General features: G+C 35.9%; 2 protein-coding genes across 4 annotated transcripts in view; both read left to right on the plus strand.

Moving 5' to 3' along the window:
• Window positions 1-5,632, plus strand: part of LOC139963528 (3'-5' exoribonuclease HELZ2-like) — a 56,369-nt gene extending 50,737 nt beyond the window's left edge. For both annotated transcript variants that reach the window (XM_071964369.1, XM_071964370.1), the window contains 6 exons: window positions 13-215; window positions 718-820; window positions 1,544-1,774; window positions 2,423-2,579; window positions 2,809-2,976; window positions 3,297-5,632. In XM_071964369.1, the coding sequence (XP_071820470.1) occupies window positions 13-215; window positions 718-820; window positions 1,544-1,774; window positions 2,423-2,579; window positions 2,809-2,976; window positions 3,297-3,400 (966 nt within the window). In that variant the 3' untranslated portion in view covers window positions 3,401-5,632. The remainder of the gene's footprint in view (window positions 1-12; window positions 216-717; window positions 821-1,543; window positions 1,775-2,422; window positions 2,580-2,808; window positions 2,977-3,296) is intronic.
• Window positions 5,633-7,451: 1,819 nt separating this feature from the next.
• Window positions 7,452-25,756, plus strand: part of LOC139963532 (ras-specific guanine nucleotide-releasing factor RalGPS1-like) — a 63,308-nt gene continuing 45,003 nt past the window's right edge. The window contains exons 1-3 of one of the 2 annotated variants that reach the window (XM_071964373.1): window positions 7,452-7,717; window positions 8,525-8,664; window positions 24,410-24,520. In XM_071964373.1, the coding sequence (XP_071820474.1) occupies window positions 8,551-8,664; window positions 24,410-24,520 (225 nt within the window). In that variant the 5' untranslated portion in view covers window positions 7,452-7,717; window positions 8,525-8,550. Of the gene's footprint in view, window positions 7,718-8,524; window positions 8,665-22,015; window positions 22,067-24,409; window positions 24,521-25,756 lie in introns of those variants that run through there. The other variant, XM_071964375.1, reaches the window with a different exon arrangement.

Consider the following 25,756-nt stretch of genomic DNA (forward strand, 5'->3'; position numbering starts at 1 on the left):
CCCCCTCTACAGACAGAGGAGTTGTTGAAGCACCATGTAATTCTCTGCACCTGTAATGCTTCTGGACGTAGGATATTAGCCAAGAGTGATACCGTAAATATAGTCCAGGTTATCATAGATGAAGCTGGTATGTGCTCCGAGCCAGACACACTCATCCCGTTGGTGAACCACAACCCAAGCCAGGTCGTCCTGATCGGAGACCACATGCAGTTGAGGTAATCCATCTTTCCAAGTACTTAAGGTGTGACTCTTTTACACTTTGTCATTGGTTGTGTCTTAGTATGCAGCAAGTATATAAAAGGCTACTTTTTGTTTTGTTTATTAAAAGTGGAGAATTGAACTAATCTGGTTTTAAAAGGTTTGGCTTTCCACACAAGTTTTCTCTCCATATCTTCAACAAAACACAAAGTCGATTGCTCTTCTTAAAGGTAAGAATTTAGATTGATGTAATGTGGGTTATGATGCTTTGAAATGTATCTCTTTTAATAGTATTATTTTCCAAAGGTTACAATGCATGCAGAAGTTCTCTGAGAATTTGTACCTTTCGCTTTGATGGCATGCTTTTTCAGTTTCAGCTCTCAATAAACCCGAGAGCTGAGTGGTTGAACCAAGCGTTGAGCCATTTTCGTCAATGCAAAAAAGGGGATGTGAGATCGGTTGCTTGTCGGGTTCCTCACAGAATTATTCATGTTTGTCAAATTTTCCTTCCCGTTGTAGACCAATCATTCTAGAGCCTCATGCTAGAGAACTTGGAGCAGAGACCTCGCTGATGGAGAAGTACCAGAAGAGGGCAATCACTCTTAATATTCAATACAGAATGGTGAGCAAGCTATACTTGACAAACAAACATGTTATCATCATTAATCAAAATGAGAGTCACTTGTCTTTGCTCTTTCAATGGAGAATTTCTCTCTTGATTTCCCAAAGTTCTTTATTTCTTTCATTGGATACATGGTGTCACAGAGTTTGAGAGACTTTTTAAGATAAATGTTTGGAAGTAGGTCTTACTGCATTGCAAGATATTTCTTTCTTGTTATACTGTTGTACTACATTGATAAGATCAATTTCATGACTTTGTGAAATGGCAGAATGCCAACATATTTAAGGGATAGTTTTATTGGTCTAAGTTGAATATATGGCACAAACTGGAGTTTTGCAGATTATTTCGTGAATTTATCATGCAAGATCATATTGAATAGAACCATCATGATGACAATTGGGCCGAAAAGTCATTTATCAACAGAGACAGACAACTGTTCGTAACAATAATTTGCACTTTGTCGAAACCTTAAAGTCAGAGTAAAATTAATAGCTAAGCATACATTTTGATTGTGTCACTTATCCTGGGACTTATCAACAAGATTATCCAAAATAAATGAAAGGTGAATGGCCATCTTTAAAAAACAACCAGAGCTATTGTATTAAAGTTAACAATGGAAGAAGAAGTTTGTTTGTTGTAGGTATATCTGTAAGGCAGCAAGTTCCATGCTACTTATTATCCATTTCATGCATGTTTATTCATGACTTCACGTTTTGTCTATAGCATGAAGAGATATGTCGCTTCCCTTCAGAAGCCTTCTACGAAGGGGAACTACAAACAGCGCAAGCTGTGAAAAACCGCAGTTTTGATGAACAAACTGGTCGCATCTGGCCCAATGGTCCTGACTATCCGCGTGTGTTTTGTCACGTTGTTGGAGTCGAAGAGATGCTTACGGTGAGATCTGAAGAGGGAAATGAGATGTCTCGCAGTAACCCACTGGAGATTTACCAAGTGGTGAGTAATACACAGTTCGTTCTGCTTTGCTGACATATAAAGGAACCATTATCTGTGATACATATATAAATATATATCATATGGCTTGTATAGAACATGACTGATGTTACATGGTCCCAGCCTTGGTCAAGGAACACAAATACTGGGCAAGAAACATCCCCAAAAGAGAAAGTTAAGGAACAGTATAATTTAACAAGTATAATCTGAAAGATAAACAAAATACACCCTCACACCTGGCAGACTGGAACAGTATAACATATGACATCACAGAGTTTATGATGTCATTGTCTCAATTCAGCTGAAGAAATCTTTTGTTTCTTTCCTCAATAATTTTGAACTCGCTTTATTCACATAGGAAACAATACTTCTACAGAAAAGTGCATTTTGATGAAATTCTGAATACAGAGAACCTTGACAGCCATAGCAAATTTTCCAAATGTATCACATTTCAAGTATTCAAGAAAAGTATGTGAAGAGTATCTGCCCAGATAACATCACAAATCCCCCCAACTGCGATCCAACTTAATGAAGTAGTTGGGGGTTTAGCCAGTCAGAGGGTTTGTAATGAAGTTCGTCACTTGTGAAGGGTAGAAGTATGCAACGTGTCAATGAAACATCTTTGACGTAAATTTTTCACTTGCTCGTCAGGTTCGTATGGCAAAGTTCCTTGTAAATCGTCTGAAGGTACGTCCACGACAGTTGGCAATTCTGTCGCAGTATAGACTACAGTGTTCGCAGATCGAAGAACAACTCAAGGGTGCTGGACTCACTGGTATACATGTCTCCACTGTAATTAAGAGTCAAGGTAAAGAATATGTCATTTATGTAACGATTATACTCATCGATTGGTTTTTGTTCTTTCTCTTTATTTTTTTCGACGATAAAGCAACTAGAATTTGTGGAAAGGGAATTTGAAAGAGCAATGAAGTTCATGCCTTTCTTTGTTGATTATGTTAATTTTTATTAAGATCCTCTTTTGTTGATTCATGTCTCAAATAATTTCCAGTAATAATTTTTAAATCCCTTCCTCTTAGGGAGCGAATGGGATTATGTGATATTCTCCACTGTCAGATCCATGTCCAAAATTGAAATAGAAGACAGACCTGGTAAGGGCTGGAAGATACGCCATCTCGGATTTACGATGGACGAAAACCAGATGAACGTGGCCATGACAAGAGCTCGAAGAGGGCACATTGTAGTCGGTGAGTTGATTGTCCAGTCACTGTTACGTGTACTTAAACACTGCCAACACTATCATATTAGAGTTGTGGAGCCATGCATGTCGGTCAAGCCTACCTATAGAAAAATAGTCCTCTTCAAATTCACTCGAGCATTAGTAATGTGTTACTTGATTGCATAACTACACCAAGTACTGCCATTAGGATACATCCTTGGTGAGCGCACCTAATTAATTGACCAGCCACCATATGATTGTAAACACTTCCTGTGTTAAGGCAAATTGGCTTGACCACTGAAATAGTACACTGTGTGTTCAATAATGATATTTCTTCCGCTATCACAGGCAACAAATTCCTTCTTGGAACCTTGGACAAGTGGAAGAACATGTTGGGAAAATATGAAGAGACCAACTCACTGCTGCCAGCGAGTACCTTTCTGAGTGATTGATTTTGTGATACACAATCTTTTGAAATAGAAAAAATAGAAATGATACATTTCTATCAACATTTCCTACTGCTGGAACATTCTGTATAAAAAAATGTACAAATTTTTGGAAAAGACTGTCAAAAATGTTCAGATTTGAATGACTTTGAGATGTTCAGTCAAGTTGTACATGTTGTAATGCTTCAATCTGTACACACTAACACATGCTGATTGGTATTACCTTTTTAGGACTATGTAAGAAATACTTTTGGCTATGTGTGTCATTTTGATTATGAGAGTTAAATTTAGTAGTGGTTGAATGGAGGGCTTGACAATTTACAATTTGGAGGAAGTAAAATCAGTTTTCAGGTTTGCTTTCAAATATGCAATATTCGTTGGTCATATTTCGTATTTCGTTTCCTTTTTTGTATTATTCTTCATTTCAAAATCATGTTAAATTTATTTTTCTGTCTTAGCTTTGAAGGTTTACAAAGCTTTATCAGTAGTAGCTTTTCAAGTGTTTGATACATTTTACTCTTACTTTCTTCAAGAAGAAATTCACATTTTATACTTTATCTGACTTTATGATGTACAAAGCTGAGGATAACTTTTGTATACCAAAATGACTCTTTCCTTTAACTAGAAAACGAAAACATGATTTGCCCAAAGTATACTAGGTAGACTGTGTAGGGGAAACGTTAAAGTTAGTTTTGTAGATGAAATGTAAGCCTTATTTTTTACGAATAATTTATGCAGTATCATTATCCTCATGTGCTTCCAAGAATTTAAGATTTTATTTTTTGAAAATTGAACTGTTTTGGTCACTTTGGTGAATTGAGCAACGTCAATTTAATAGGCAGTGCAGACAAGCCCTTCTCTTTGCCAGCACAGAAATGATTTCTTAGTGATCAACTTGTAAGCAATCAGATTGCCACCGCTAAGACAAATATATAACGTTTTGTGTCAATGAAGACGGTACATACTAGCACAAGACCAAATCTGTGGTTGGATCCTAAAAATCAAACTTATCTTTTTTAATTAAAAATCAAGAGTTTTCTGGTTTTGTGGGAATTGTTTTTTGTGATATGAGTTTACTCTTTTTATTTTTGTTTTTTTTTAAATTGAGTTGGTTATAAAATAGCAGCTGATTGTATAATGAAATGATATTTCTCCATCGCTGAGCCAAATATTATTCTTGTTAAAAATATGCCTGTCCTAGAGTTCATCAAGAAATAATAAAAAGAGATGTAAATGCTAAGCAGCTTAAACACTAAACGGTGCTTCTGGTGGTCTGGAATGCGAAACATTTGTTAGTTTTGTGTTTATTCAAGTTTAAGATACAACATAGAGTGGTTTAGGCGATATTGATAGAGAATTACATACATTTACAAGAAAGACATGTTAGAGAAATATAGTAGACTTCCAACTCATGCTTTTCTTAATGTTCTCGTGTCAAAGACAGTCTTGTACTACACAGTCTCTTTTGCAACTTAACCGTGTCTTTGAGTCATAGCTGTCGATGGACATTGTCTTTGGTCTATTTCTGGGAGATTATACCCTATCAGCCAAATGCATATTGAAAAGTTCCATGGTAAATTTCATTTTGCTGCATTATTTTAGAAAATCCACAGGTCACTTAAATTGTTTCCAGATAAACAAAAAATAAAAATTAGTTTTGAGAATTTAAGCTTGCTAAAAACTTTTTGATCAATATAAAAGTGCGCCAATCCACAACAATACCATACAACCGATTGTTTTCACAAAATAACTCATTCTTTATCTACAGATATGAAAATATCTATTTAGAGTATAATGTTCTTATGCAAGTTGTGAAAATTCAGTTAACCTTGTGTATTTCGTTTGTTTATAAATAGTTAACGACACAAATCACTCATTCATAATCATGTGAAGTAATTTACATTGCAGTAGGTGGTTGACAGTGTTGCTATATTTGTCATATTAATCAAAATCATCTAAACAACAACATATCTTAATCATTTTATTCCATATACGGTTCAAATTTTAATGAAACTGTCGTAGCCAAACTTTGGACTATGCTTCAACTTTGTAGATTGCTGGGTTAGTTGTGCTTCCATGTTTATGTTAAGTTTCTTGTTGTTTTCTGTCTCTGCAGTCAATCACCGTGTTCTTATAAATCTTGTGGAAAGTGATTATATACCTAAACCCAAGCTGATGTAACCATATCATCACGGTAACGAATTTTAGAATTAATAGAAATTAATATACTTTACGTTATATGACTGTTTTATCAATTGCCTCTTTTTTATGAAAACGTGTGTCTCCATTAATAAAAGGTTAAATTAAAGTGATTCAAGTGATTCCCAACTAAAGAAAAACAACCAGCCCCCTTCACCCTCCCTCCCCCCTACCCTGCCCCCTCTCCACAATGGAGACAGAAATGGTAGTTGCTCCTCTTGTTCCTGGTGCTCACTCTGACTTTCAACTTCCTCACCTATTAAAGTCATCAGGGCATGACGTTAGCCCTGTTAATTTTTAATCTTGGTCATGTGACGTCAGATTGATTTTTACCAGACGACAACATGCAGTAACCACCTCTCTAAAAGATAGGAAGCCTTCTAGCATACTTCTTTACATGAGTTTTTCATTAATTAACACTCTACATTGCTGTCAGTCTAAAACCCTGTAGAAATTATTACTGAGAACCTTCTCCCTATCTGTCCCCTTGGTATCTGACAACGAATGGACATTCATGGCACCGGGTGTTTTGTATGAGTCGTGAAGGAAATAAGACTCAAACCAATGCTATTTTTTAGTTTGTGAAGATTTTCCTGTGCTTTCTCCAACTTAGGCAAAATTTGGTCTAGAAGTTTAGCTACGTTAACTTGCTATCAAAATCTTAGGGATATTTTTGTAAATATAGTAGCAATTTACAACACAGTGTTTAATTGGTCAGTTACTATACATTAACACATTTTTTCGACATAATGACAAATTACTTAAATCTAATAAGGAAGGAAATTAAAAATAATATTGTGCTGCAAAATGATAATTTTTTAATTTTTGACTAATATGTTATCAATTTTAAAATTTGCAGCAATATTTTGGCAGCAACATGATTCACTACGGTCGTATCAGTTTGTCATCAATTCAACAGTTTGCAGTTAAATGACAACTTGCAACAAACTGGCAAAACAAGCTCTATAATAGTTTCCCAACTTAAATGTTTCCACATAGAATAGTCTCGTATATTGCCATTAGGATCACGTCAACAGGCATCTGCAAAGAAATACCAATAGTTGATGATATAGGCCCATGTTTCATTTGATGCTCACCTGTGCGAATTGATAGGGACACGTGCTATTTGACAGTCAGCTAGGTATTGACCCTTACTTTGCGGCGTACCGAGCGCCGTTATTTGATGTACGATTCCACGTCCACTATCACAGTATATATCGACGGAGCCGTCTATGCAACGGTGGTTACCATGGCGGCGGATCCGTATTTGGCATGCGGGGGGTAATAGAGTAACAAAATGATAGACAAACCATAGGTGCACCTAGAGTTGTGATTAATTCGTACCGGAATATAATTATAACTAACAAAGACTTATATGGATGTTTTCCTTCCTGTTTGGGGAACTTTAGACTGAGCCCTTGGTCACACTCCTGTATGTTGATCAATGTTAGTTGCAACATTTGACTAGGTCGTCTGACTGAAATGCATGTCGGAGTTTGGAATGATTTTTTTTTCTCCTTTTATTCGTGTTTTTGGTAGAACTCGGATCCCATCTTCATGGAAAATTATCCATTTTCGCATCTCCAACCCATTCCCGTCCCGTCCTATCCGTTTCCCCGCCAATTTCTCTATCCCCTCCCTGCTCTTTGTTTTTCTTTTCGTCTTATTCTCGTCAATGATATTATATTTCAATGTAAAAATATCAGTGAATCAGCCATATATTTCAAATTACGTCATATAATCAGGCCGCGTAAACTCTTAAAATTAGATGGCGCTCTACAAAATCAATCACTCAAATTCGTAGTAAGCGTCTAGCTTATTTATCACCTCCTGGTAAATAATGTAGTACTTAGTGTTTACATACAGAGCAAGGTTACATACAATACACACTATAGGTAGCCTAGCCTTCTTCCGATGGATCTGTGCAGTTGCACGCACTGAATGCCAGACGATACGTAGTAATAGTATGCCGTGAATACACTGTTGTGCACATACTTATATTGATAACACTGCAATAAAGATGTAGAAGAAAATGTCTTTCTAATAATTACAGGAGTCAATCTGATAAGAAAGGATTTAGGAGAATTATACCAGTGAAAAATCAGGGATCTTTTTTTGGTTAAGGTATTTCTGCCCTTTATTTTTAAACGTTTTTCGAATTAGCCTAACTCGGCAGTGTAGACCAATACTACCATACTCGTTAGGCCTAGTACTAGTAGTACTGGTAGTAGTAGTATTAGTAACGATGTTGATTACAGACGATGTTAGTGTTTCCAGTGTTTGTCTGCCCACTTACAGTAGACCAATATTTTACAGTAGCCGAGGCCAAGGTAATCTTGGCTTCATCCAAACCTTAATTTGTTAAATGTTGTTAGGCTAGGGGTATTCTACCATTCCTCCGTAAACATTTGAATTAATAATTTAAAAGAAAACAGCTTGTTCTGTCCATTATATAATAGGACTTTCCCATTTGCAAAATGAATGATTTGACTCAATTGCTGACAAAAGCTCATCTTTACCATAGAGTTAGTTACTAGGTACTAGCACTGTAGTGAGTGACAGTAGCAGTAGGTCTAATGGCTCGGGTCTAGGCTAGTTTTGTTTACTAACTGCAGGTGTTTTATGTTACTGCACAGGTGGTACATTGTCTGACGACACATCTGTTGGGTAACACATATGCACATTTGCAGAGAAGGATATATAACCCAAGTTCCTGAGAATTGCTGTCCCTGTAAAATGCACATCACATTTTGAGAAGCAGTCGTTTTAAAATGTACTTAACAGAGTGTGTAAGATTGCTTGTTAAGCAGTCGGTGGAGCAGGGATTATTTGATTTGATTTTAAGGGATATGACCCTAACAAATTTTGGGTCACTTTAGTTTGTAATGTACAGCTGGAGTTTGGAACACTACTTTGATGTCTTGGTTTCAGGTAACAACGATGTGGGTGTGTTTGGTATGAGGATGTTCCACAAACCTTTAGAACAGACTAACTCCATAGAAGATGTGCAGAATGGAGGGCCTGAGAGCCGATCAGATCAATCCAGGGGATCCACTATCTCTGGATCTGGTGTAAGTATTCTGCCAGTTCTCCATTTCTAAGCTCTGCATATTTGTAGCAAAATTTATGGTCGCAAGAATAAGATTCCTCCAGACTCTTTATGGTGATGCTCAAGTCCAGTTTCAATATGTTTTTTTCTAACTGTAGCAGTACTAGATTATTCTTCCCCAGCTGATTATGATACATAAAAAAATTGCCCTGAACCATGACCAATAAAGGTGTCTAACAGTCCAGGAAAAGTTGTCTTCTCACAGATATTTCCAATTTTTTTTATTTTAATATTTGTTCATTTGGTTATTGTTTCTTTACACAAATGTTTACTTCATATACCACAAAGGAGGAAGAAATATCTCAAACACAATATCCTCTTGTTTATGAAGCTATCAACATTTAAAGGCATTGAAGACTCGCCCCAATCCGCATGCCGCACTCTGAAAAAGTTAACTTTCCGTTGCTTGCAAGTGAAGTTCTCTGCATGTCGCTACAAAATGCAGACAGTAATGAAAAGTGATACCTTGTTATCTTTAGCTGTATGTACTGACTGTACACCAGTGTCTAATTACCGAAGGTAGCAAGCTGTGTGCGTATTTTCTGGGATCGATGGTGGTGTCTAACATTTCTGTTACACCTCATTCGAAACTAGGTCAGATTACCGGCATTACGTTGACGTTTCTTTTTGCGCGAGTTTTCACACCCTTTAAATTTAAGCAGAACTTGGCATATAATGTCATTTCAAGTTCATCCAAGAACATCCAGGTTTTCCTTAGCCTATCTTGGCCTGCTTGCAGTTAGACCTTCTCATTAGCCCAGGATATCAATGTCATCAAGAATACTAGGCTCAAGAATTTCCAATTCTAAGTTCTACAAAAATGATAGATGTTTGTATCCTAATTGAGTCGTTGAAAGAGTCACTGTAGTCGTTTCCTGACTGAGGGGGAACTCTCTCAATGAAGGACTTCCTCACTCTCATTGCCAAGTACAAGTAACAGGTTGGTTTTGTTGTGCAGGGGTACTTCAGATGTTGAGTTATCAAAGATCAGTTTTCCAGAAGTCCTGTTCAATATTTCAGAAGTCCTGTTTAATTTGTTATCCCGTACAGGTATTTTAATATATGCATTAGTGTGTACAAATGAAATCATATGTGATTTGCAGAACAAGTGGTTCTACAGTGTGCCTATCAATAAAGCAGAAAGGTTTATCATTTTGGAATGAATTATAGGAAACCTTCTTTTCGCCAGTTCTGCAGTAAGCGATTGAAGTCTTACATAGATCTATTAAATCATGATTCAGACTCTGTGATCTGAGTTGATCTCAGATTAGTCAGACTAGTAATCAGTTAATTGGTGGCAGTAATAGTATGTGACATATTGTGGTAAACACACAAGATAACTGTTCCCTGCAAGTGTGTACAGGTGTGTGTGGTCAATTCCGTGGTGACTCGCGTGACATTTTTACTAAAATTCCTCTCTATTTGATATCATTAAACAAATAAAGAATTTACATGGGAGAAAAGCATTCATGTAGTCAGTGAAGGTACACCTTAATGCTTACAACAGTAGAGAAAAAATATTTATACCTTAAGTATTGGGGGTGAAATTGGCCAAAAACTAAACGTGACTCTCGTGACAGTTACTATTAGCGAAAATCAGAATGCACACACAAATGTTCGATTTCTTATGTCTTATTAAAATGTTTCCAATAACTTTTGATAATCATACCGAAGTTGAAAAACACCTCTACCGCAATTGCTATGCAACTTTGAGAAAATGTTGTAAGGCATGAAAATAACGTTGAAGATATATTGTGACTCGCGTGACAAGAAAACGTGACTCGCGTGACGAGTTCACTTTCGGATAGTTCTAGACCAAATGCAGTAGTGAATCGAAGTTATAGATCTTGCATAGTGAAATATAACATTCATTGGTCTAGAAAGTGACCAAAAGGAACTTCCCTTGGGAATGTTCAGATGATATTAATGTCCCCGAGTTACCCTCATGACTGCAGACAGTAGGTAATATTCTGTACGGGTAGTACAGTTGTTCAGGCAATATATCTTGTCAATTAATATTTATAACAATACAGTATTTAGTCTGTTGAAGTCACTCATTTGAAAGTTATAGAAGAAACATCTATCAAAATGTGATTCAAATTACCATTCTCATTTGTCATATTTGAATAAACCAAAAGTGTTACAGCTGTATTCAATTTTTTTTTTCATTGTGATTCAAATTACCATTCTCATTTTGATTTTGGGAATGATTGTGCAGTTAACCTTAAGGTTGTCAAGTCATAGCACATGGCATTGCCAGATACTATTATAGATTATGTTTTTGTATATTACTAAAAAATCAATAACACATGCTAACTTTCCAAATGTGGTGATAAAATAGGCATTATATTGCGAATAAATATTCATGAATTAAAATTTTGATACTTCACAGGAAATTAATATAATTAGTATAATTATGTGTACCAATATTATTCAAGTTGCCTAATTAAAGGGGAATGCATATATGATATCTTTAATCAGTGATTTATTCATCAAACTATAACATCCCTGTAATTTTCACACAGTTATATAGGTAGAAACAGTATCTTTAATTGACGTGACTCGTGTGACGTGACTCGTGTGACATTCCTAAAGGGTGATTTTCCGCAAAATTTGAATATCTTCTGAAAAGGAAAATTCAGTAATCCTTTTGGTATCTATGTGAAGACTTGATATTCATTATTTGGAGTAAAACTATTGTGCAGGCAAGGAGAAAAAAAACAAACACAGTAAATTTTGTGACTCGCGTGACAGTAAATCGAGGGTGTTTTCAATTCACCACTGTTGTCTAATGCCTTGATGTCGAAAAAAAATTGAAGCTAATAGGTGAGCACTATGCTATAGTAAATATAATTAGTCCAAAAAACTGATGATACCTATGATTACTATGTACAAATCTGCACAAAACGAAATTTCACTGTATTTTTCATAATTTAGTTACTACAGCAACCATTTGTTATTACCGACCCCATAATCAAACAAATGATTTTTCGGGGGTGAAAAAAATATTTTTAGTAACTACAAGTATTCTATTTATTGGAAACTTATACAATTTTTATGTACAATGATTTTAAATTTTTTTGGTATGATGTTGACCATATCATGGAATTGACCGTGTAGCCACTGGTGGACTGTAAACGGATGACCGGCTATTCTACTCAATTTTATTTCGTGGGCCAAAGGAATACGATAGTATCGAAACAAGTATGGTGACAAGTTACCAGCGATGAATTGAGAACAAAAGCTAGCAAGATAAAAGTTTCAGGAAATTGTATTTCTGCCAGAGATTTTAACATAAGGCTCCTGAATCCCTGTACTATCTACAATTGTAATACATTGGTTTTAGAGGTCAACTTCACAGGTGGTTATTTTGGCAACCAGCATGGCAGTAGTAAATGCTACTTTGAACTAAGATTAAAATAAACAACTTCTAACTGTATTGTGAAACAGCCATTAACTGTAAGCTTCAAGTTATTGAGTGACAACAATAGTCAATTGCAATAAGATTACTTAAACATGAAATGGCCATTGGAATCTTCAGAGCTACAAAATAATTTAAAATAAAGCTTATCTGATCGGTTGTTAGGTCTCTCCACCTCTTCTGGGTGGTGCCGATTTTAAGTCGGTTTTGCGTTTAATGTATACATTGGAAATGCAAATGTCCAGGATCCAAACAACCTGACACAAGGTCCAGTAAGGTTTAACTTGTCGGTCCAGATAACAGAAATAATATTAACAGTTCTCCTGGATGAGACTCAGAACACTGGATACTTGAAATATGTGATGACAGTGATGTTTAGAGTTCCAGGTTAACAAGAGGTAGTCGGCTTCAATAGGTAAGTTCAAATTGACATGAGGAAGGAAACTCCATCTCTAGTAACTATAGTTAATAAAAGTGACCGAGTTGCTCCTGTTTTAAAGGCTTCCCGTCCCTTTCCAAACTTGCTCTAGTACCACAACTTTGTCTGGTGCAGCAACTTCAAGATGTAGTGCCTTGAGGATATAAGGTGTATATAATATTTACAAAAATATTTACAGAGAAAAGGCAAATGAACCTCTCTCTTCCAGATAAATATCGACAATAATCTTCTTTCCCGCATCTCGTGTTTAGCTTGCATTCTAAAACAGATCAGGGTGCCATTAGATCACCCCCTTAAAGTTCTATGATTGACTGCACATTTATTAGGGGTTGGTCACCAAACTGCTAAGTCAATCAGCCGTTATGGGCTGAATTTAACATTAATTAGCCATTGCATATTAAACATGGACCAGCAGCATCTCATCTGGGTGAGAAAAGCTGGATAGCTGTGGTTTTGTTTATACTAGGACATTTAACAGGATGGTTCCATCTAAGAAAATAATAAATAATGGAAATATGGATTAGTAAAGATTTGTCTTAGAACTGTACAGATGGACTGTAAGTAGAATCCTTATAAAGTAACGAAGAATTGATCAGACATCACTCATTACTTAGAAAAAATTGTTGCTTTGGATTTTATTCAATTCTAAGTTATCATAATTATGTTTCTCTTTTGTCTCTTTCTTTTTGGTGTATAAAGGTGTGGTAATGTCAGAAAAGCAGGGATTTGGTTGGCATGGAAACTTTCTGAAAATTATGATTTGTGTAGTGTTTGATAAATTTAGTAATGGGCTGTATTTAAGTGCAGACCGACCTAGAAGCAGTGCAGTTGTCCCTACAGTAGGTATTCTTAAAGGTTATGGAATTGTGTTCCTGTACAGTATACCATCTGCAATCCATTCATGGAATTTATCATACAGATAATGAAAGCTTTCCAATTTGTTAAAAACAAATTTGATCAAACCTACCAGTTATTACTCAAAATATGATCAAACTAAGGTATTTTTCTAACATTTTGTTCACCAAATGAATATTACTACCCTAAGTAATCAATGACTCCATATTATGGTTCTCATTACTTGCAACCCTAAATAATTTCTCATATTACTAGTAATCACATGCAATTTGCAAACTGGATTTTTTTTAATTTTTAAAGTTTACTTTGAACATTACTTTACAAATTTAACATGCATCTTAAAGATCATTCTTAAAGCTAATGGGCCGAGTCAAGAATGTAGCCTACATATTGTAATGAATTCGTTGGCATATAAACAACATACCAAAAAAAAAATCATCACAAGCAACAGGCAATGTTGCATTAACATTATACTAATATTTCATGTTGTAATAATAAATAAACGCAGAGAGATTTGTCCTTGTCTAGAAATGTCTTTATCATCATCAGCAGTGAATGTACTTTCCGACTTTTATTGTGATCGTCTTTTCTGGCTGATGGTGGTTTAATATCCTCCTCCTCCTCCTCCTCTGTCATAAATTGTCACCGTTGCACTGCTTTTATTATTATTATATATTTGTTTGTACAGGTAGTAATATTATCTGTTAGCTGTCTGGTTTTAAACTTGGCTTCTTATATTTTACAGAGAGCCCATTACTCATAATTTATGATATAAAGTACAGAATAATTTAGTGTTCAGAAATGTTTGTGCACCAGCAGTTTTGAATGTCCTGGACTCTGAGCTCATATAAAATACAAGGGTTCCTGTGTGCAAAAGATGCTATACAAATTTTGCACTCTTATAGCAGTTTGCCCACATTTGAATAGCATTTTGCGAAGCCAAACTGGGGGAATTATTCACCAGAGATTCGTTGTTCTTCTTTTGTACTGGTTTCGACAAAAGAATTGATGCTTAGAAACTTAGAAAATCATCCATGTTAGGTCAATGAAACGCTGGTGGTTTATCGAGGAAACAAAGATCCGATGAATATGTACATACACATAGTGCCTTGGTTAATAACCAAGGGCAGTGCGTCACGGTGCAATGTACGTGACTAACTCAGAATAGGAAGTCTGGCTTCAGTTATTCCATTGGGAACCATCAATAAATTGAAGAATGTAAATTTTCATGTTCGATCATAGCTTCAATAATTGCAGTGGGAAAGAAGAACACTGTACATAAATATATATATATATATATATATATATATATATATATTTTATGTTAAACGACAAAGGCAAATGAAGTCTGTTCAAAGTATCTCTTCCGAGATCCGGCTTTAGGAATCACAAATGATTTTCGAGTTGGATAGCATCATGTTTGATCTCTAGAATAGGGCAAAATATGTCACCAAAAACAGAACTAGTATTGTTCGATATAGGTGACAAACGCCTACAGTGGAATTACGATCTTCCTTACCGGTTTCGAACCTCTGGACATACAATCAGCATCCATAGCCTAGTGGTTAGGGTGTCCGCGTACAGAGCGGGAGGCCCGTGGTTCGAATCCCGGTGGAGGCTGAAAGTTTTTTCACTGTTCTTGATTTTCCAACTCATTACGATTTTCCTTTATATATATATATATATATATATATATATATATATATATATATATATATATGATAAGTCTGTACTTTTGTGGTTTTTTACTTGTACACTACCTTTTCTAGTTTTTTTCTAAATTCCTGTTGTTCCCGGTGCAATGAATGTGGACTAATTGCATATTGTTTGTACAATACTGTATATATTCATTAACAGACCAAGTATCCTATAGTTCATCAGTTTGCAACCAAGTCTCCAACTCAAAATGTACCTCTTCTGTGTGTGTATTTGTTTCACAACCAGACCAAAATTTTAAGGATTCTTCATCTCTGGTTGTTCCCTTGGACAACCAGGTCTTATTATTTCGGTCGTCTGGACAACAAATTTGGCTCCCCGAAAAATATAGCGAAAACAATACAAAGAATGACCAATATGAACACTGTGGGAGAGATGCGTAGGTCTGTTGAATAGCAAACCAGCTTTGGTCCAGTAAAAGTCTACTTGGATCATAGACCTTACTACTGTACTAATTTTGTTTTTATCTCCATAAGTACTGAAATATGATACCAATTTATCATTTTTATAACTATTTGGGATATTTAGTTACAATGCGATATGAATTTGATGTAAACAACAAGTCGACCGCCGGAAAATCTCCCAAGGCTGATTTTTGGTCGTGCGAACAGAAATTTGTCCGTTTCAGATGATCAGATGACCATTAAAAATTTGCCCCTGACGACCCTTGTGTCTGCACAACATCTGTCATCATTGGATAGTTAGAATGCTATCCAGGCTCGATGAAGCGCTGCAAAGTTGCAATGATACATCTAGCAGTTATTATGTAATCTTAAGTAGCATTGCAAGGGGAGAAAAAGCAACTAGATTGATAATAAGGAATATTGGCTCCATTACTTGAACTATCCCTTAGTTAGTGGGTTAACTCAGTGTACAGTATTGCAAAGTAAAAATCCTATACAATATGAGCAAACTGCTATGCAAAATGCAAAGATGTTTGTAGCAATTTTGATATACAGAAACAAGAGTACTTCATAATAGACACAAAATTTCAAAGATTTCAAACTGAAACACAAAATTCGAAAGTTACATCATTCCCTGTACAGTGCTGTACAATGTACACTTCATGCCATAATATACTACAGGTACATAATGTATGCAACAAGTTACATATCTGTTTGTACTACTGTTCAATATCTAAAGATAAGTAAATGATTAATAACAGTTCTTCCATTAAAGAGGACAAACAAATCACTTTTTTTGTTCAATGTACAGTGCACAGTGATGCAGAAGCTTTTTTTTTTATCATAGCCTGCTGTCATGCTGTGCTATGTAGCGTATAAAACGTGTATGAAAAGTAGCTGATATTCAAACGGAATATTTTAAGAGTAAAGCCAGGAAAGGTCTGCTGTATGTATGTGCTTAATATATGTACCTTGGTCGCTAAGTGCATATATATAGTTTCTCATTACTTTTAAACAAGTTGCTAGATATGTGACACCACTAAAAGCCTTGAATATGCTTTTGAAAGCATCAATGTGCTATTCAAATTGCCCAGTATTTCACATTTTTCTTTTATTCCACTATTTCTGGGATAGAAAATCAATAAAGTCCTGCTTAGAATTATAACCAAAATTTGAAAGAGCAAAGACAAAAATGAAACCAGTGACCTCAGCATTACCTGAACAGAATTGTACTATGCACAGCATCAGTGGTACTAGTGTGATATCAGTTTTGTGGTGTTACAGTATATGTATTATAGATGTATGTATAAACAGGCTATGCCATCGTGTTGCAACTCAGATTTCATGCACACATTGAGTCCTTTTCACTGCAGCAATCACCAGGCAACTGAATCTTATATATACAGTAGCTCTGCACCAGTTGTTTTGAGCACTATACTGCATTACTAAAATTTATATTCTACGGTATATATATCTATCTTTATAATCAGCGTCTATAGCCTAGTGGTTAGGGCGTCTGCATATACAGCGGGAGGCCGAGGTTTGAATCCCGGTGGAGGCTAGAAGTTTTTTCACTGTTCTTGATTTTCCAACTCATATCGATTGATAGTATTAATATGAAGAATTAAAAAAAAACCTTAGTTGTATTATAATATTTACTTTGCTCCTCGATTACCTATCTCCTCACAACCTCAGCACTCTTGCTCTACCGTTACTAGAGTGAACTGGTAATCTTTTAACACTGTGCGCCCTCTATGATAGACCATGCGGGTCAATGACTTCCCTCCTCATTCTACCACCCAAAGTGTTTTCAAGGTCTTTTTTTTTACTCGGATTTCTATCTGCTCGAATCTTGCGAAAATGCGGTAGTCAGGACCTGGTAAGTTTTGGAATTTAACTAACACAGTAGTTACTTCACTTACTCTCTTAACTGTCTCCACACAACTACTGCACTCTTGTTGTACCATGCCTAGAGCATCTGGTAAACTTTTGAACACTGCCCTCTACTGGTGAACGGCACATTCCGTTCTACCACCCACCTCATTCTACCATCCAAAGTGTCACAAGCTCTGGATATAGGTAGAGTTTTGTGATTACTGTTTTCACCTTTGGAAGTCACTTTTGGGCTACATCCAAGGATCCACACACAGTCTGGGCATGTAATTACATTCTATGAATACATGTAATTAACAACAGATGTTCAACAATTGAAACTTGAAAGTGCTTTTGACTTTAAGAATATGGACTTTCAAGGCTGGGTTCTCATTCCTTGAGCAGTGAAGGCAAAAGCGAAGTAAACATGATGTTGATAGCGTGTATGTGTGTGTAATGTGTGTTTGTGTGTATCTCTTCATACAGCTGAGCTCGTAAAAACCACAAATAAGTATGTGATGGTGGTTTAATGGCATACTTGGTATGTTGATCTATTGTACCTTAGTCAGTACAAGGACCTGTTCACATTTGAGTGCAAGAACCTTGCTGATCACCCTGAAGTCGGGAATGATTAAAACTTCAAAATCTTGTTTTGCAGTGTCACATTAAATATTGCCCAATTGTATGAGTTGGCTTGGGATCAAACAGCCTTTTGGCTTCTGTACTGGGTTCAACACTGGGTTTTGTACTTCGAACCATGGCTACAAAGCAAGTTCCTGCTTGAACACGGAAACTAAAACAGTTTCATTTCAGCAGAGTTATGCCATTACACTGTAATGTTGATAGAAGGAAGAATACAAATTTATCTGAAGATCTTGTTTACTGCAATGTGATATGGACAGAAAGAAACAGAGTTGTATCATTCATAGGGCTGCCATTTTGTTTGATCTGTAACATGATAGTGAATTGCTGGTAGGAGGAGAAGTACTAATGAACAGTTGTCCTATTTGTTCCTAATAGTAAAGATTATTTCAAGTAAACATTTAGCCGTTCAGAATCAGGGACCTTGGTATTACATTGTGATAAGAAATATTTTTGTTATTTTTCGAACAGCATTTGAAAGAATTTTCATCATGGTACAACATTTAACATCTCAAGTCATCCTGGCTGTGAGATGCACATTCCTAGAGTTGTCTTAAAGCAGCATTTTGAGTCCTTTTCTATGGTTTTTCACAACCTCACCGATTCCACGATGCCATAACGACATACATAACTAGCTTATCTATTCAAATCTTACTTCAAATGGTGGCATTAAAGTCAAAAATTTACAACTTTGTTTTTCTCGAAGATATTTTCCGGCATCCAAATAAACCTTGCCGATAATATGAATATATTAAACGCTACGAACGTCAATGGCCAATACGTAATACAAAACCATGCTTGATTTGTGTAGATTGTATATAGCAGCTGTACCAGGGATCTGTTAGAGTCCAGCTCGCTGGTTGTTCCAAGTTACCAACTCGACGTTTTGAATCTATTTTTAGCAACGGCTCATAACTAAACCTGCATCTCTGATTGGTTGAAATCAAACTAGTGGGTTGGGGGAACTGTATGCGATTAATATTAAATGTGTAATTTGTCAGAGGACACTTTATTCATTATCTGCAAATTCCTTAATTACTCGCCAATTAAAGCTTTTGGCAGGGAAAAAAACTCGGCTAATATCTTAGTTTGCTGTTTTGTGATTGATATATATATGTAAATAAACTTGATGGACTTGTCAAAAAAGTGGAAAACAGCGCCAAAACGCAAAATGCTTCTTTAAGTCTTCTGTTCCTTTATTTGGAAGGAAGGGGAAATGTTACATGATACCCCTCCCCCCCCCTCCCTCAGGATAAACAATAGGATTGCTGTAATTTATCTTCTTGGGGTCCATTGTAAATGTGTCAAACAGTTACGGGTAGCTTGGGTTTGACTCATGAGCTTAGAAAAGTACTACTGTATATGTACAGCATGTACAGTATACTACTGTCTTTGATATTCTGTGTGTGTGTGTTTGTGTGTAGAATTGTCAGGGTGATAAAGGTTTCTGATACATAGTCAGCTAACTGTGGTTGTCACTAAGCACAATAACTCCTGACACCATATTTTATGGTGAATGATCTCCATAAACTTGTGCTTTTTGTAAAAAGAAAAAGCTACCAGTGTTGTTAGGCTGACATTTCCTGCCAATACACAGCTAGAGTTCCCCTTCAAGTTCTTTAGTTCATGTGCACTGTAGGTTGTTAGGGTATATAGTCAAGATAATAATTTAAAGGAAACAAAAACCCAATCACTTTAATTGTGCTGGGGATTTTTACATGAGTTAATTACGGCATTGGTTTCAGTGTCAATGCATTTAAAATTCAACCTTGAAAACATGAAAAAGAAACGAGAGAAAAATATAAAGCAAACGATTTCACAAATTCTAGTTAGTACTATACATGACAACAAAGATTTACAAAGTGACAGCTCCCCTCCCCCCCCCCCCCAGACACCACTTTTAAAACTAGGATATTGCCCAAATGCAACAAGATTTTTCCTAGCAGTTTGGAAGAGTTATTCAGCAAAAAGGTTTTAATCATACTGTATTAACACAACCCACTATGATAGTTCGGTTTGTGTCTCTGTTACTGTTAACATTTTTTAAGGAATATAGATGTGTGATCGAAAAGACAATAGGGAGTTGCAAAAGAGAGGACATGGATCTGTTTATACATGTAGAATACATTTAAGCAGTATACATGTAGGCCAAATTTGTGATGAACTGTATGTATGTTCATTAATAACCATGGCTACTGCTAAGCGCAGGAAATCCTGCCACCTTCTTTCATAGTAAAATGAACTCGGTAAAGTCGAGTTATTATGTCAAACTAAGTAACTGTAAATCTTTTGTGAGCTTGGAATTTTCTTGCAGATCTACAGCTATTTGACAAAACTTTCAGTTTTATAGTTTTAACTTTAATTTGGTATGAAGGCTGTTTATGGAAAGGGTAAAGTTAAGTGAGTACGTTGGATTTCAAAGTACTGTTCAGTGCAAGTTCGAATGACAGTCTAGGTAGGTGTGCCGTGAGTTTTTAGAAATACCCACAAAAGCACAGCGAAAAGTTGATGAAGTACTTGAAGAAGTAGAAAGTATTAGGATTGGTGGAAGAAATGTTGGATACTTTTTAGACAGGGTAGTATTTATTTCCCTCCTCTCTCTTGTAATACCTATATCCTTATTCAACATCTGGTGCGAACACTTCCGGTGCCACACCCACACTTCCGGTGCCACACCCACACTTCCGGTGCCACACCCACTTTCTCTTCCTTCTGGATATGTGGAGACAAAATGTGTGTCCTTACTATACTTTTGTACTTAGAAGTCTATAAAGATTGAACTGTAATTCAGGGGATGGTACACTAAAAGAATTGTCATAATAAACCACTTTGCAGTCAATGGCAAAGGTGAGGTGGGTCAGTGCTCCCCAGAATTTTCATATCAATGATTGTCATGTGGCAGTGTAGCTATCAAATGCTGTAATTACAGCACTGCTGAACATTTGACTGACTCCTGTTCCCCTGTCCCCCCTTCCCTTTAACCCTCTTTCCAGTCCCAAGCCTGTGTCAGGGTTTTTGCATATTGTACAAAGAGCTAAGGTACATGTAGGCTAGCTTGACACATAAATGGTATGTTTTTAAAAAAAAATGGATATCTGACAAGAATTATCAGGTCCGTGCCTGGCTACTGCAGTAAACATAATGCTACTTCCATGGAAGCAAAGATCTGACCCTGTAGTTTGTGACTGTGGTGTTTAATAGCAATTAATGTCACAACGATAAGTCATAATTGACAGGGTTCCGCATAAATGAGCCAAAACAAAATTTAATCAAAACAGCAGATCTCTGTATAAAGTATGTATGTTGCATCGTGCGTGGGTCAACTATAAAACCTCTAGTTTGCAACAATTGTTTTACCATTTCTAATACTGGACACCCCCGTAGTATTGGGAACGGTTTTACGTGAGAAGTGACGTGGTTGAAATTTGAAAACAAAACCACCAACTGTAATTGAAATTGACCTGTTACAGGTGCAGTGGTAGATATCATTTGATGATACAAGTAGGTCTTGCGAGATAATTGCTGAATAGCGTAGTCCTGGTTGCACCAATAGGAAGTGGAGGTCTCATGGGCACAAAATAGGAATGAATAAACTATCCGCATACTTGTGTATATGGTAGATACAGTAGTTTTACCTCCCCTTTTGCTGGTAGACGGGCATTGTCGGTAAGGAATCGCAGAAATCAGTCCGTACAGGTGGTTTCCACAGTCTCTATTTTTCTCTGTATAGTGTCCAAGCCTATGGTGGTTAAATTTTGCAAAATTTGTTATTAGTGACTATTTTTGGAAGTATTTGTTTTTTCATTTGGACCCTACAGCAAGATATACTTTATATCTACAGGAATTTGGTATATATAGTGATATTTTGTCTACAAATTATTTCTTTCTGGAAACCAGTCTTAGTTTTCTTTTGACATACAATATAAATTCTTGTGAAAACGGTATTCCTAAAGGTGATTTGTATCCCATCCATGACTTCATGCTTGAAGGTGAAATACCTGGGCAAAATACGCAGGTACTGTAACTTTATTATGTACATATTTATCACCCCTGTATGAAGTGTTTTCCAGACTGAGTGCTTGACATTCTTGTACTATATAAGAATATTGAATTTTACATATTTCCTCTTGACAGGTACAAAAAATCACTTGGTTAATATACCACAGTGATTGACCGTCTCTGCATGCTAACATATGCTAAGCTTGCTAGCTATGGAAATAATTGCATGTTTTTCACATTTTCTAAACAATAGTGTGTGCTAGATGGCAGAGAGATTCTAATCTTTATGGTTCATTCCTTTGCTTGCAGGAATTTATTAATGTAGACCACATAGAAGTCACAAAGTTCCTGCATTGCAATGTTTGTCATGCTGTGATTTTGTCTTGGTGAAATTTCAAATGAATTACTGTAACTGACATTTAACTTAAGTTTTGTGGTATGACAACTTTTAGCAGTTATCAGGGTCTTTAGTATTGTACCTAAATGTGCTAGAAAGTCAAGTTATGGTCACCTATGCACAATAGTTAGACAACTGTTTGTCAACAGGCAGTTTACTGCCAACCGGTGTCAAAACATTTGACCTCACTGTAAAACTTGCCCCTCAATTTGAACATTTCTCAGTTGTGTGTGAATACTTGGTATATATTAAGAAACTTTTGGAAATGTACTTATGAAACAAAACATCCAAGGAACAAGACTGTTGCCCACTGCCACAAATTTCATGCCTCCTCAAATAGTATTAATAGTATAATTTTCACTTTATCAATACATGACCAACCATTATATATATTTTATCAATACATGACAAACCATAATGCAGTTCTGTAACCTCTACATAATGCCATCTGACACATTTCTGATAACAATTATTCATTTCTACAAAAAAGTTCTAAAAACCTCATAGATGCACTATTTCAATCTTGAGGGACTAACCAATATTTTCTTGATACTATTATGTAGAAAATAATCACGCAATCATCACAATGAACATTTTCCCCTGCAGGATTTTGGCCCACATAAAATTATAGTGTTTAAAACCTCATATTTCGTTCGGATGAGATGAACTTGTATCGGGAATAACTTAGCGTTTAAAGTTTGCTCAGCAGTTTTATATGGTTCCTGCTTCCAATGCTACAACATTTTTGCACATGTATTACAGCAAGCCAATCATTTTGCATAGCTGTGTCTTATTCCCTGTTGTATACACTTTACATATTATTTACTACAGTATATATTGGAGGAACAAACAAACCATGTGTTGCATCTCGTCTTTGTTTTTCAATTCTCTTGTGCGTTTTCACTTTTCAACCATCATCATGATAGCTTCAAACGTTTTCCAAACAGGTGGTATTTTTAAATTTTTTTTTACCTGTCTAAACGTAATTAAATATGTGTACTTTAAAATGATTCACCATGCCGTGATGGTGTCCAATACACGTACACATGTATTTTTCTCGAGTCCGTCGTCGTTACAAAGTCAACACCGGTGAAAGTTAAAAATGTTGAAATTTGCTACTTGTCCTTGTTCAGCGTGCGATGGTAATGATTCATTGTGCTCAAATAAATCCATCATAACAAGTGATGGGCTACTTCATAGTTGGGCGTTTTCTATATTGATATGTATTTCTCTGATAATATTTTTTCGATCACTCCGAAATTAATGGTCATGGAACAGGTTGATTCTCTTTGTACACGGTGTATAGTATCAGCCCCCAGCAGTGTAGAGACCGCACTCATGTATTTTTGTGTAATTGGACCTTTCTTTGTAATAAATTGTTACTGTGGACAATTTTAATTGGTCTTTCAAATCGTCATCAGCGGGTCAGAGTGGTGTTGATGCCTAGGGTTCATTGCTGGGAGGGATGTTAAACCTCTTATTCATTTATACTGTATCGTGTACTACAATAGCAAAACAATTTGTTTGAGATGGATTTTTGAACCGAATCCGTGTATTGAGGACTTCCCTGTCGTATAGTGATTCACCGTAGTTTCGTGTGATCGAATTGGTTGGCCATATATGGCATTTGTAAAAAGCTTGTTCTTTTTCATTCATTTCCGTGACAACTGTTGTGACCTTCACGGTGTGTAAAATCTGTTACTGAGTGGTGTTAACCTAGACTTGCCTATCATATTCTGTTTTACAAAATATTTACTTTTCTGTACATTTCTAACATAAAATTTTAATCCCTCTTTATAGTTAAGTCAATTGTTAGAGGCTGCGTATATAATAGGCAAAGTTTTGCATACTAAGTAGTTCATATGCAATATTAGTAACAAAGCTCTGCCTTTATGATGAGAAATTTTGGAAACATGATTTCAACTCTTTGCAATATATTTGTATGAATTCTTTCCTTTCCAGAATTCCAGTGATAAAGAGCAGGTCTTTGATGGACGGTGGACCTTGCCGCGCATGAAAAGCTACGATCGTGTCGTCTTTGAAATGCTTAGGGTATCTCCTGAAGATTTTGCGGTAAGTGTTGAAGCAGAATCGCAAACTAATACGTGGCCAAGCATTTCGACTGGCGTCTTTACAGCTGTGTTCAAAGCAGCTATTCATGTTTGGTCAACGATTCGTCCAACTTAATTTAACAAGAAATTTTCCACAGAATGAATGTTAATGAGTGAATTAAATTGATTCTCAGTATTTTTTCACTTTTATATCAGTAATTAATCACATTTAAAAATTGAATTGAGGAAACTTTCCAAAATTTGCAACTTTTTCTTTCATTTTTGGATTTTTTTTTTTTACAAATTGTAATATTGTTATTTATCAACAAATACTATGACTAATTGTATGAAATAATTGATCAAATCAGCTTAAAAAGCTGCATTGAGTCGACACGAGGTACAGATGGAATAAAGAAACTACCTAAGAATTCATTTTGACATTGTTACTGGTACTATAGGGGGGAGATGCATGTATATTATGGAGTGAAAGGTACAGTATGATAAATGGTGCCTTAGACCAGCACATCTTACAAATATATATACAAACATGTACAGCCAGCGGATAGAGCAAAGATGCACTTGTACAAATGAGTGTAGGCTATCATTTACATGGCCAATACCATTGAAAGTTACTTTGTGAACTGTAAATACTATCAAGGGATGTAGTATAGAGTTATATACAGAAACTGTTAGGTGCTACTGTACAGTGTTTGAAATATTTGCACTGCACTTTCCAGCATTTCTGTAACAATTAGGAATAATCCATTTCCATGGTATTACTGTACATACTTCTTTGAAAAATCTTTGCATTGAGTATTAAAGGCAATTTTCACTGAGTTGTGACCACTTCCATCATGTGATGTTTCTTTTCATGTTTGCTATATAAGACACTTTGAACACTTTACGTGGTCTTTTGTAACAGGGCCTATGTTCAGTAAACTGCACAGATTTAACATAGCATTCAGTATCTTAACTATGCATGATCCTTAACACATACAGTAACTACGGAACATATTAGTAGAGTTAGTATTCTGAGTAGTGTGTATGATGTATAGTATGGTGTATGCCTGCAATATTATAACTTGAACAGCCATGTAATGCTGGTTGTAATGTCCATATGTAGAGTACACTAGTTACATAAGCAGCAAAGGTCTAGATACAAGAGAACAAGACAGGGCAAAATTGTACTTTAAAGGGTCCCTGATTATTTTACCAAAGAAATTAAGCATACAATGTCAACAATATACAGCTCTTTCTT

Source organism: Apostichopus japonicus, chromosome 22, assembly GCF_037975245.1.
Source record: "Apostichopus japonicus isolate 1M-3 chromosome 22, ASM3797524v1, whole genome shotgun sequence".
NCBI lineage: Eukaryota > Metazoa > Echinodermata > Holothuroidea > Aspidochirotida > Stichopodidae > Apostichopus > Apostichopus japonicus.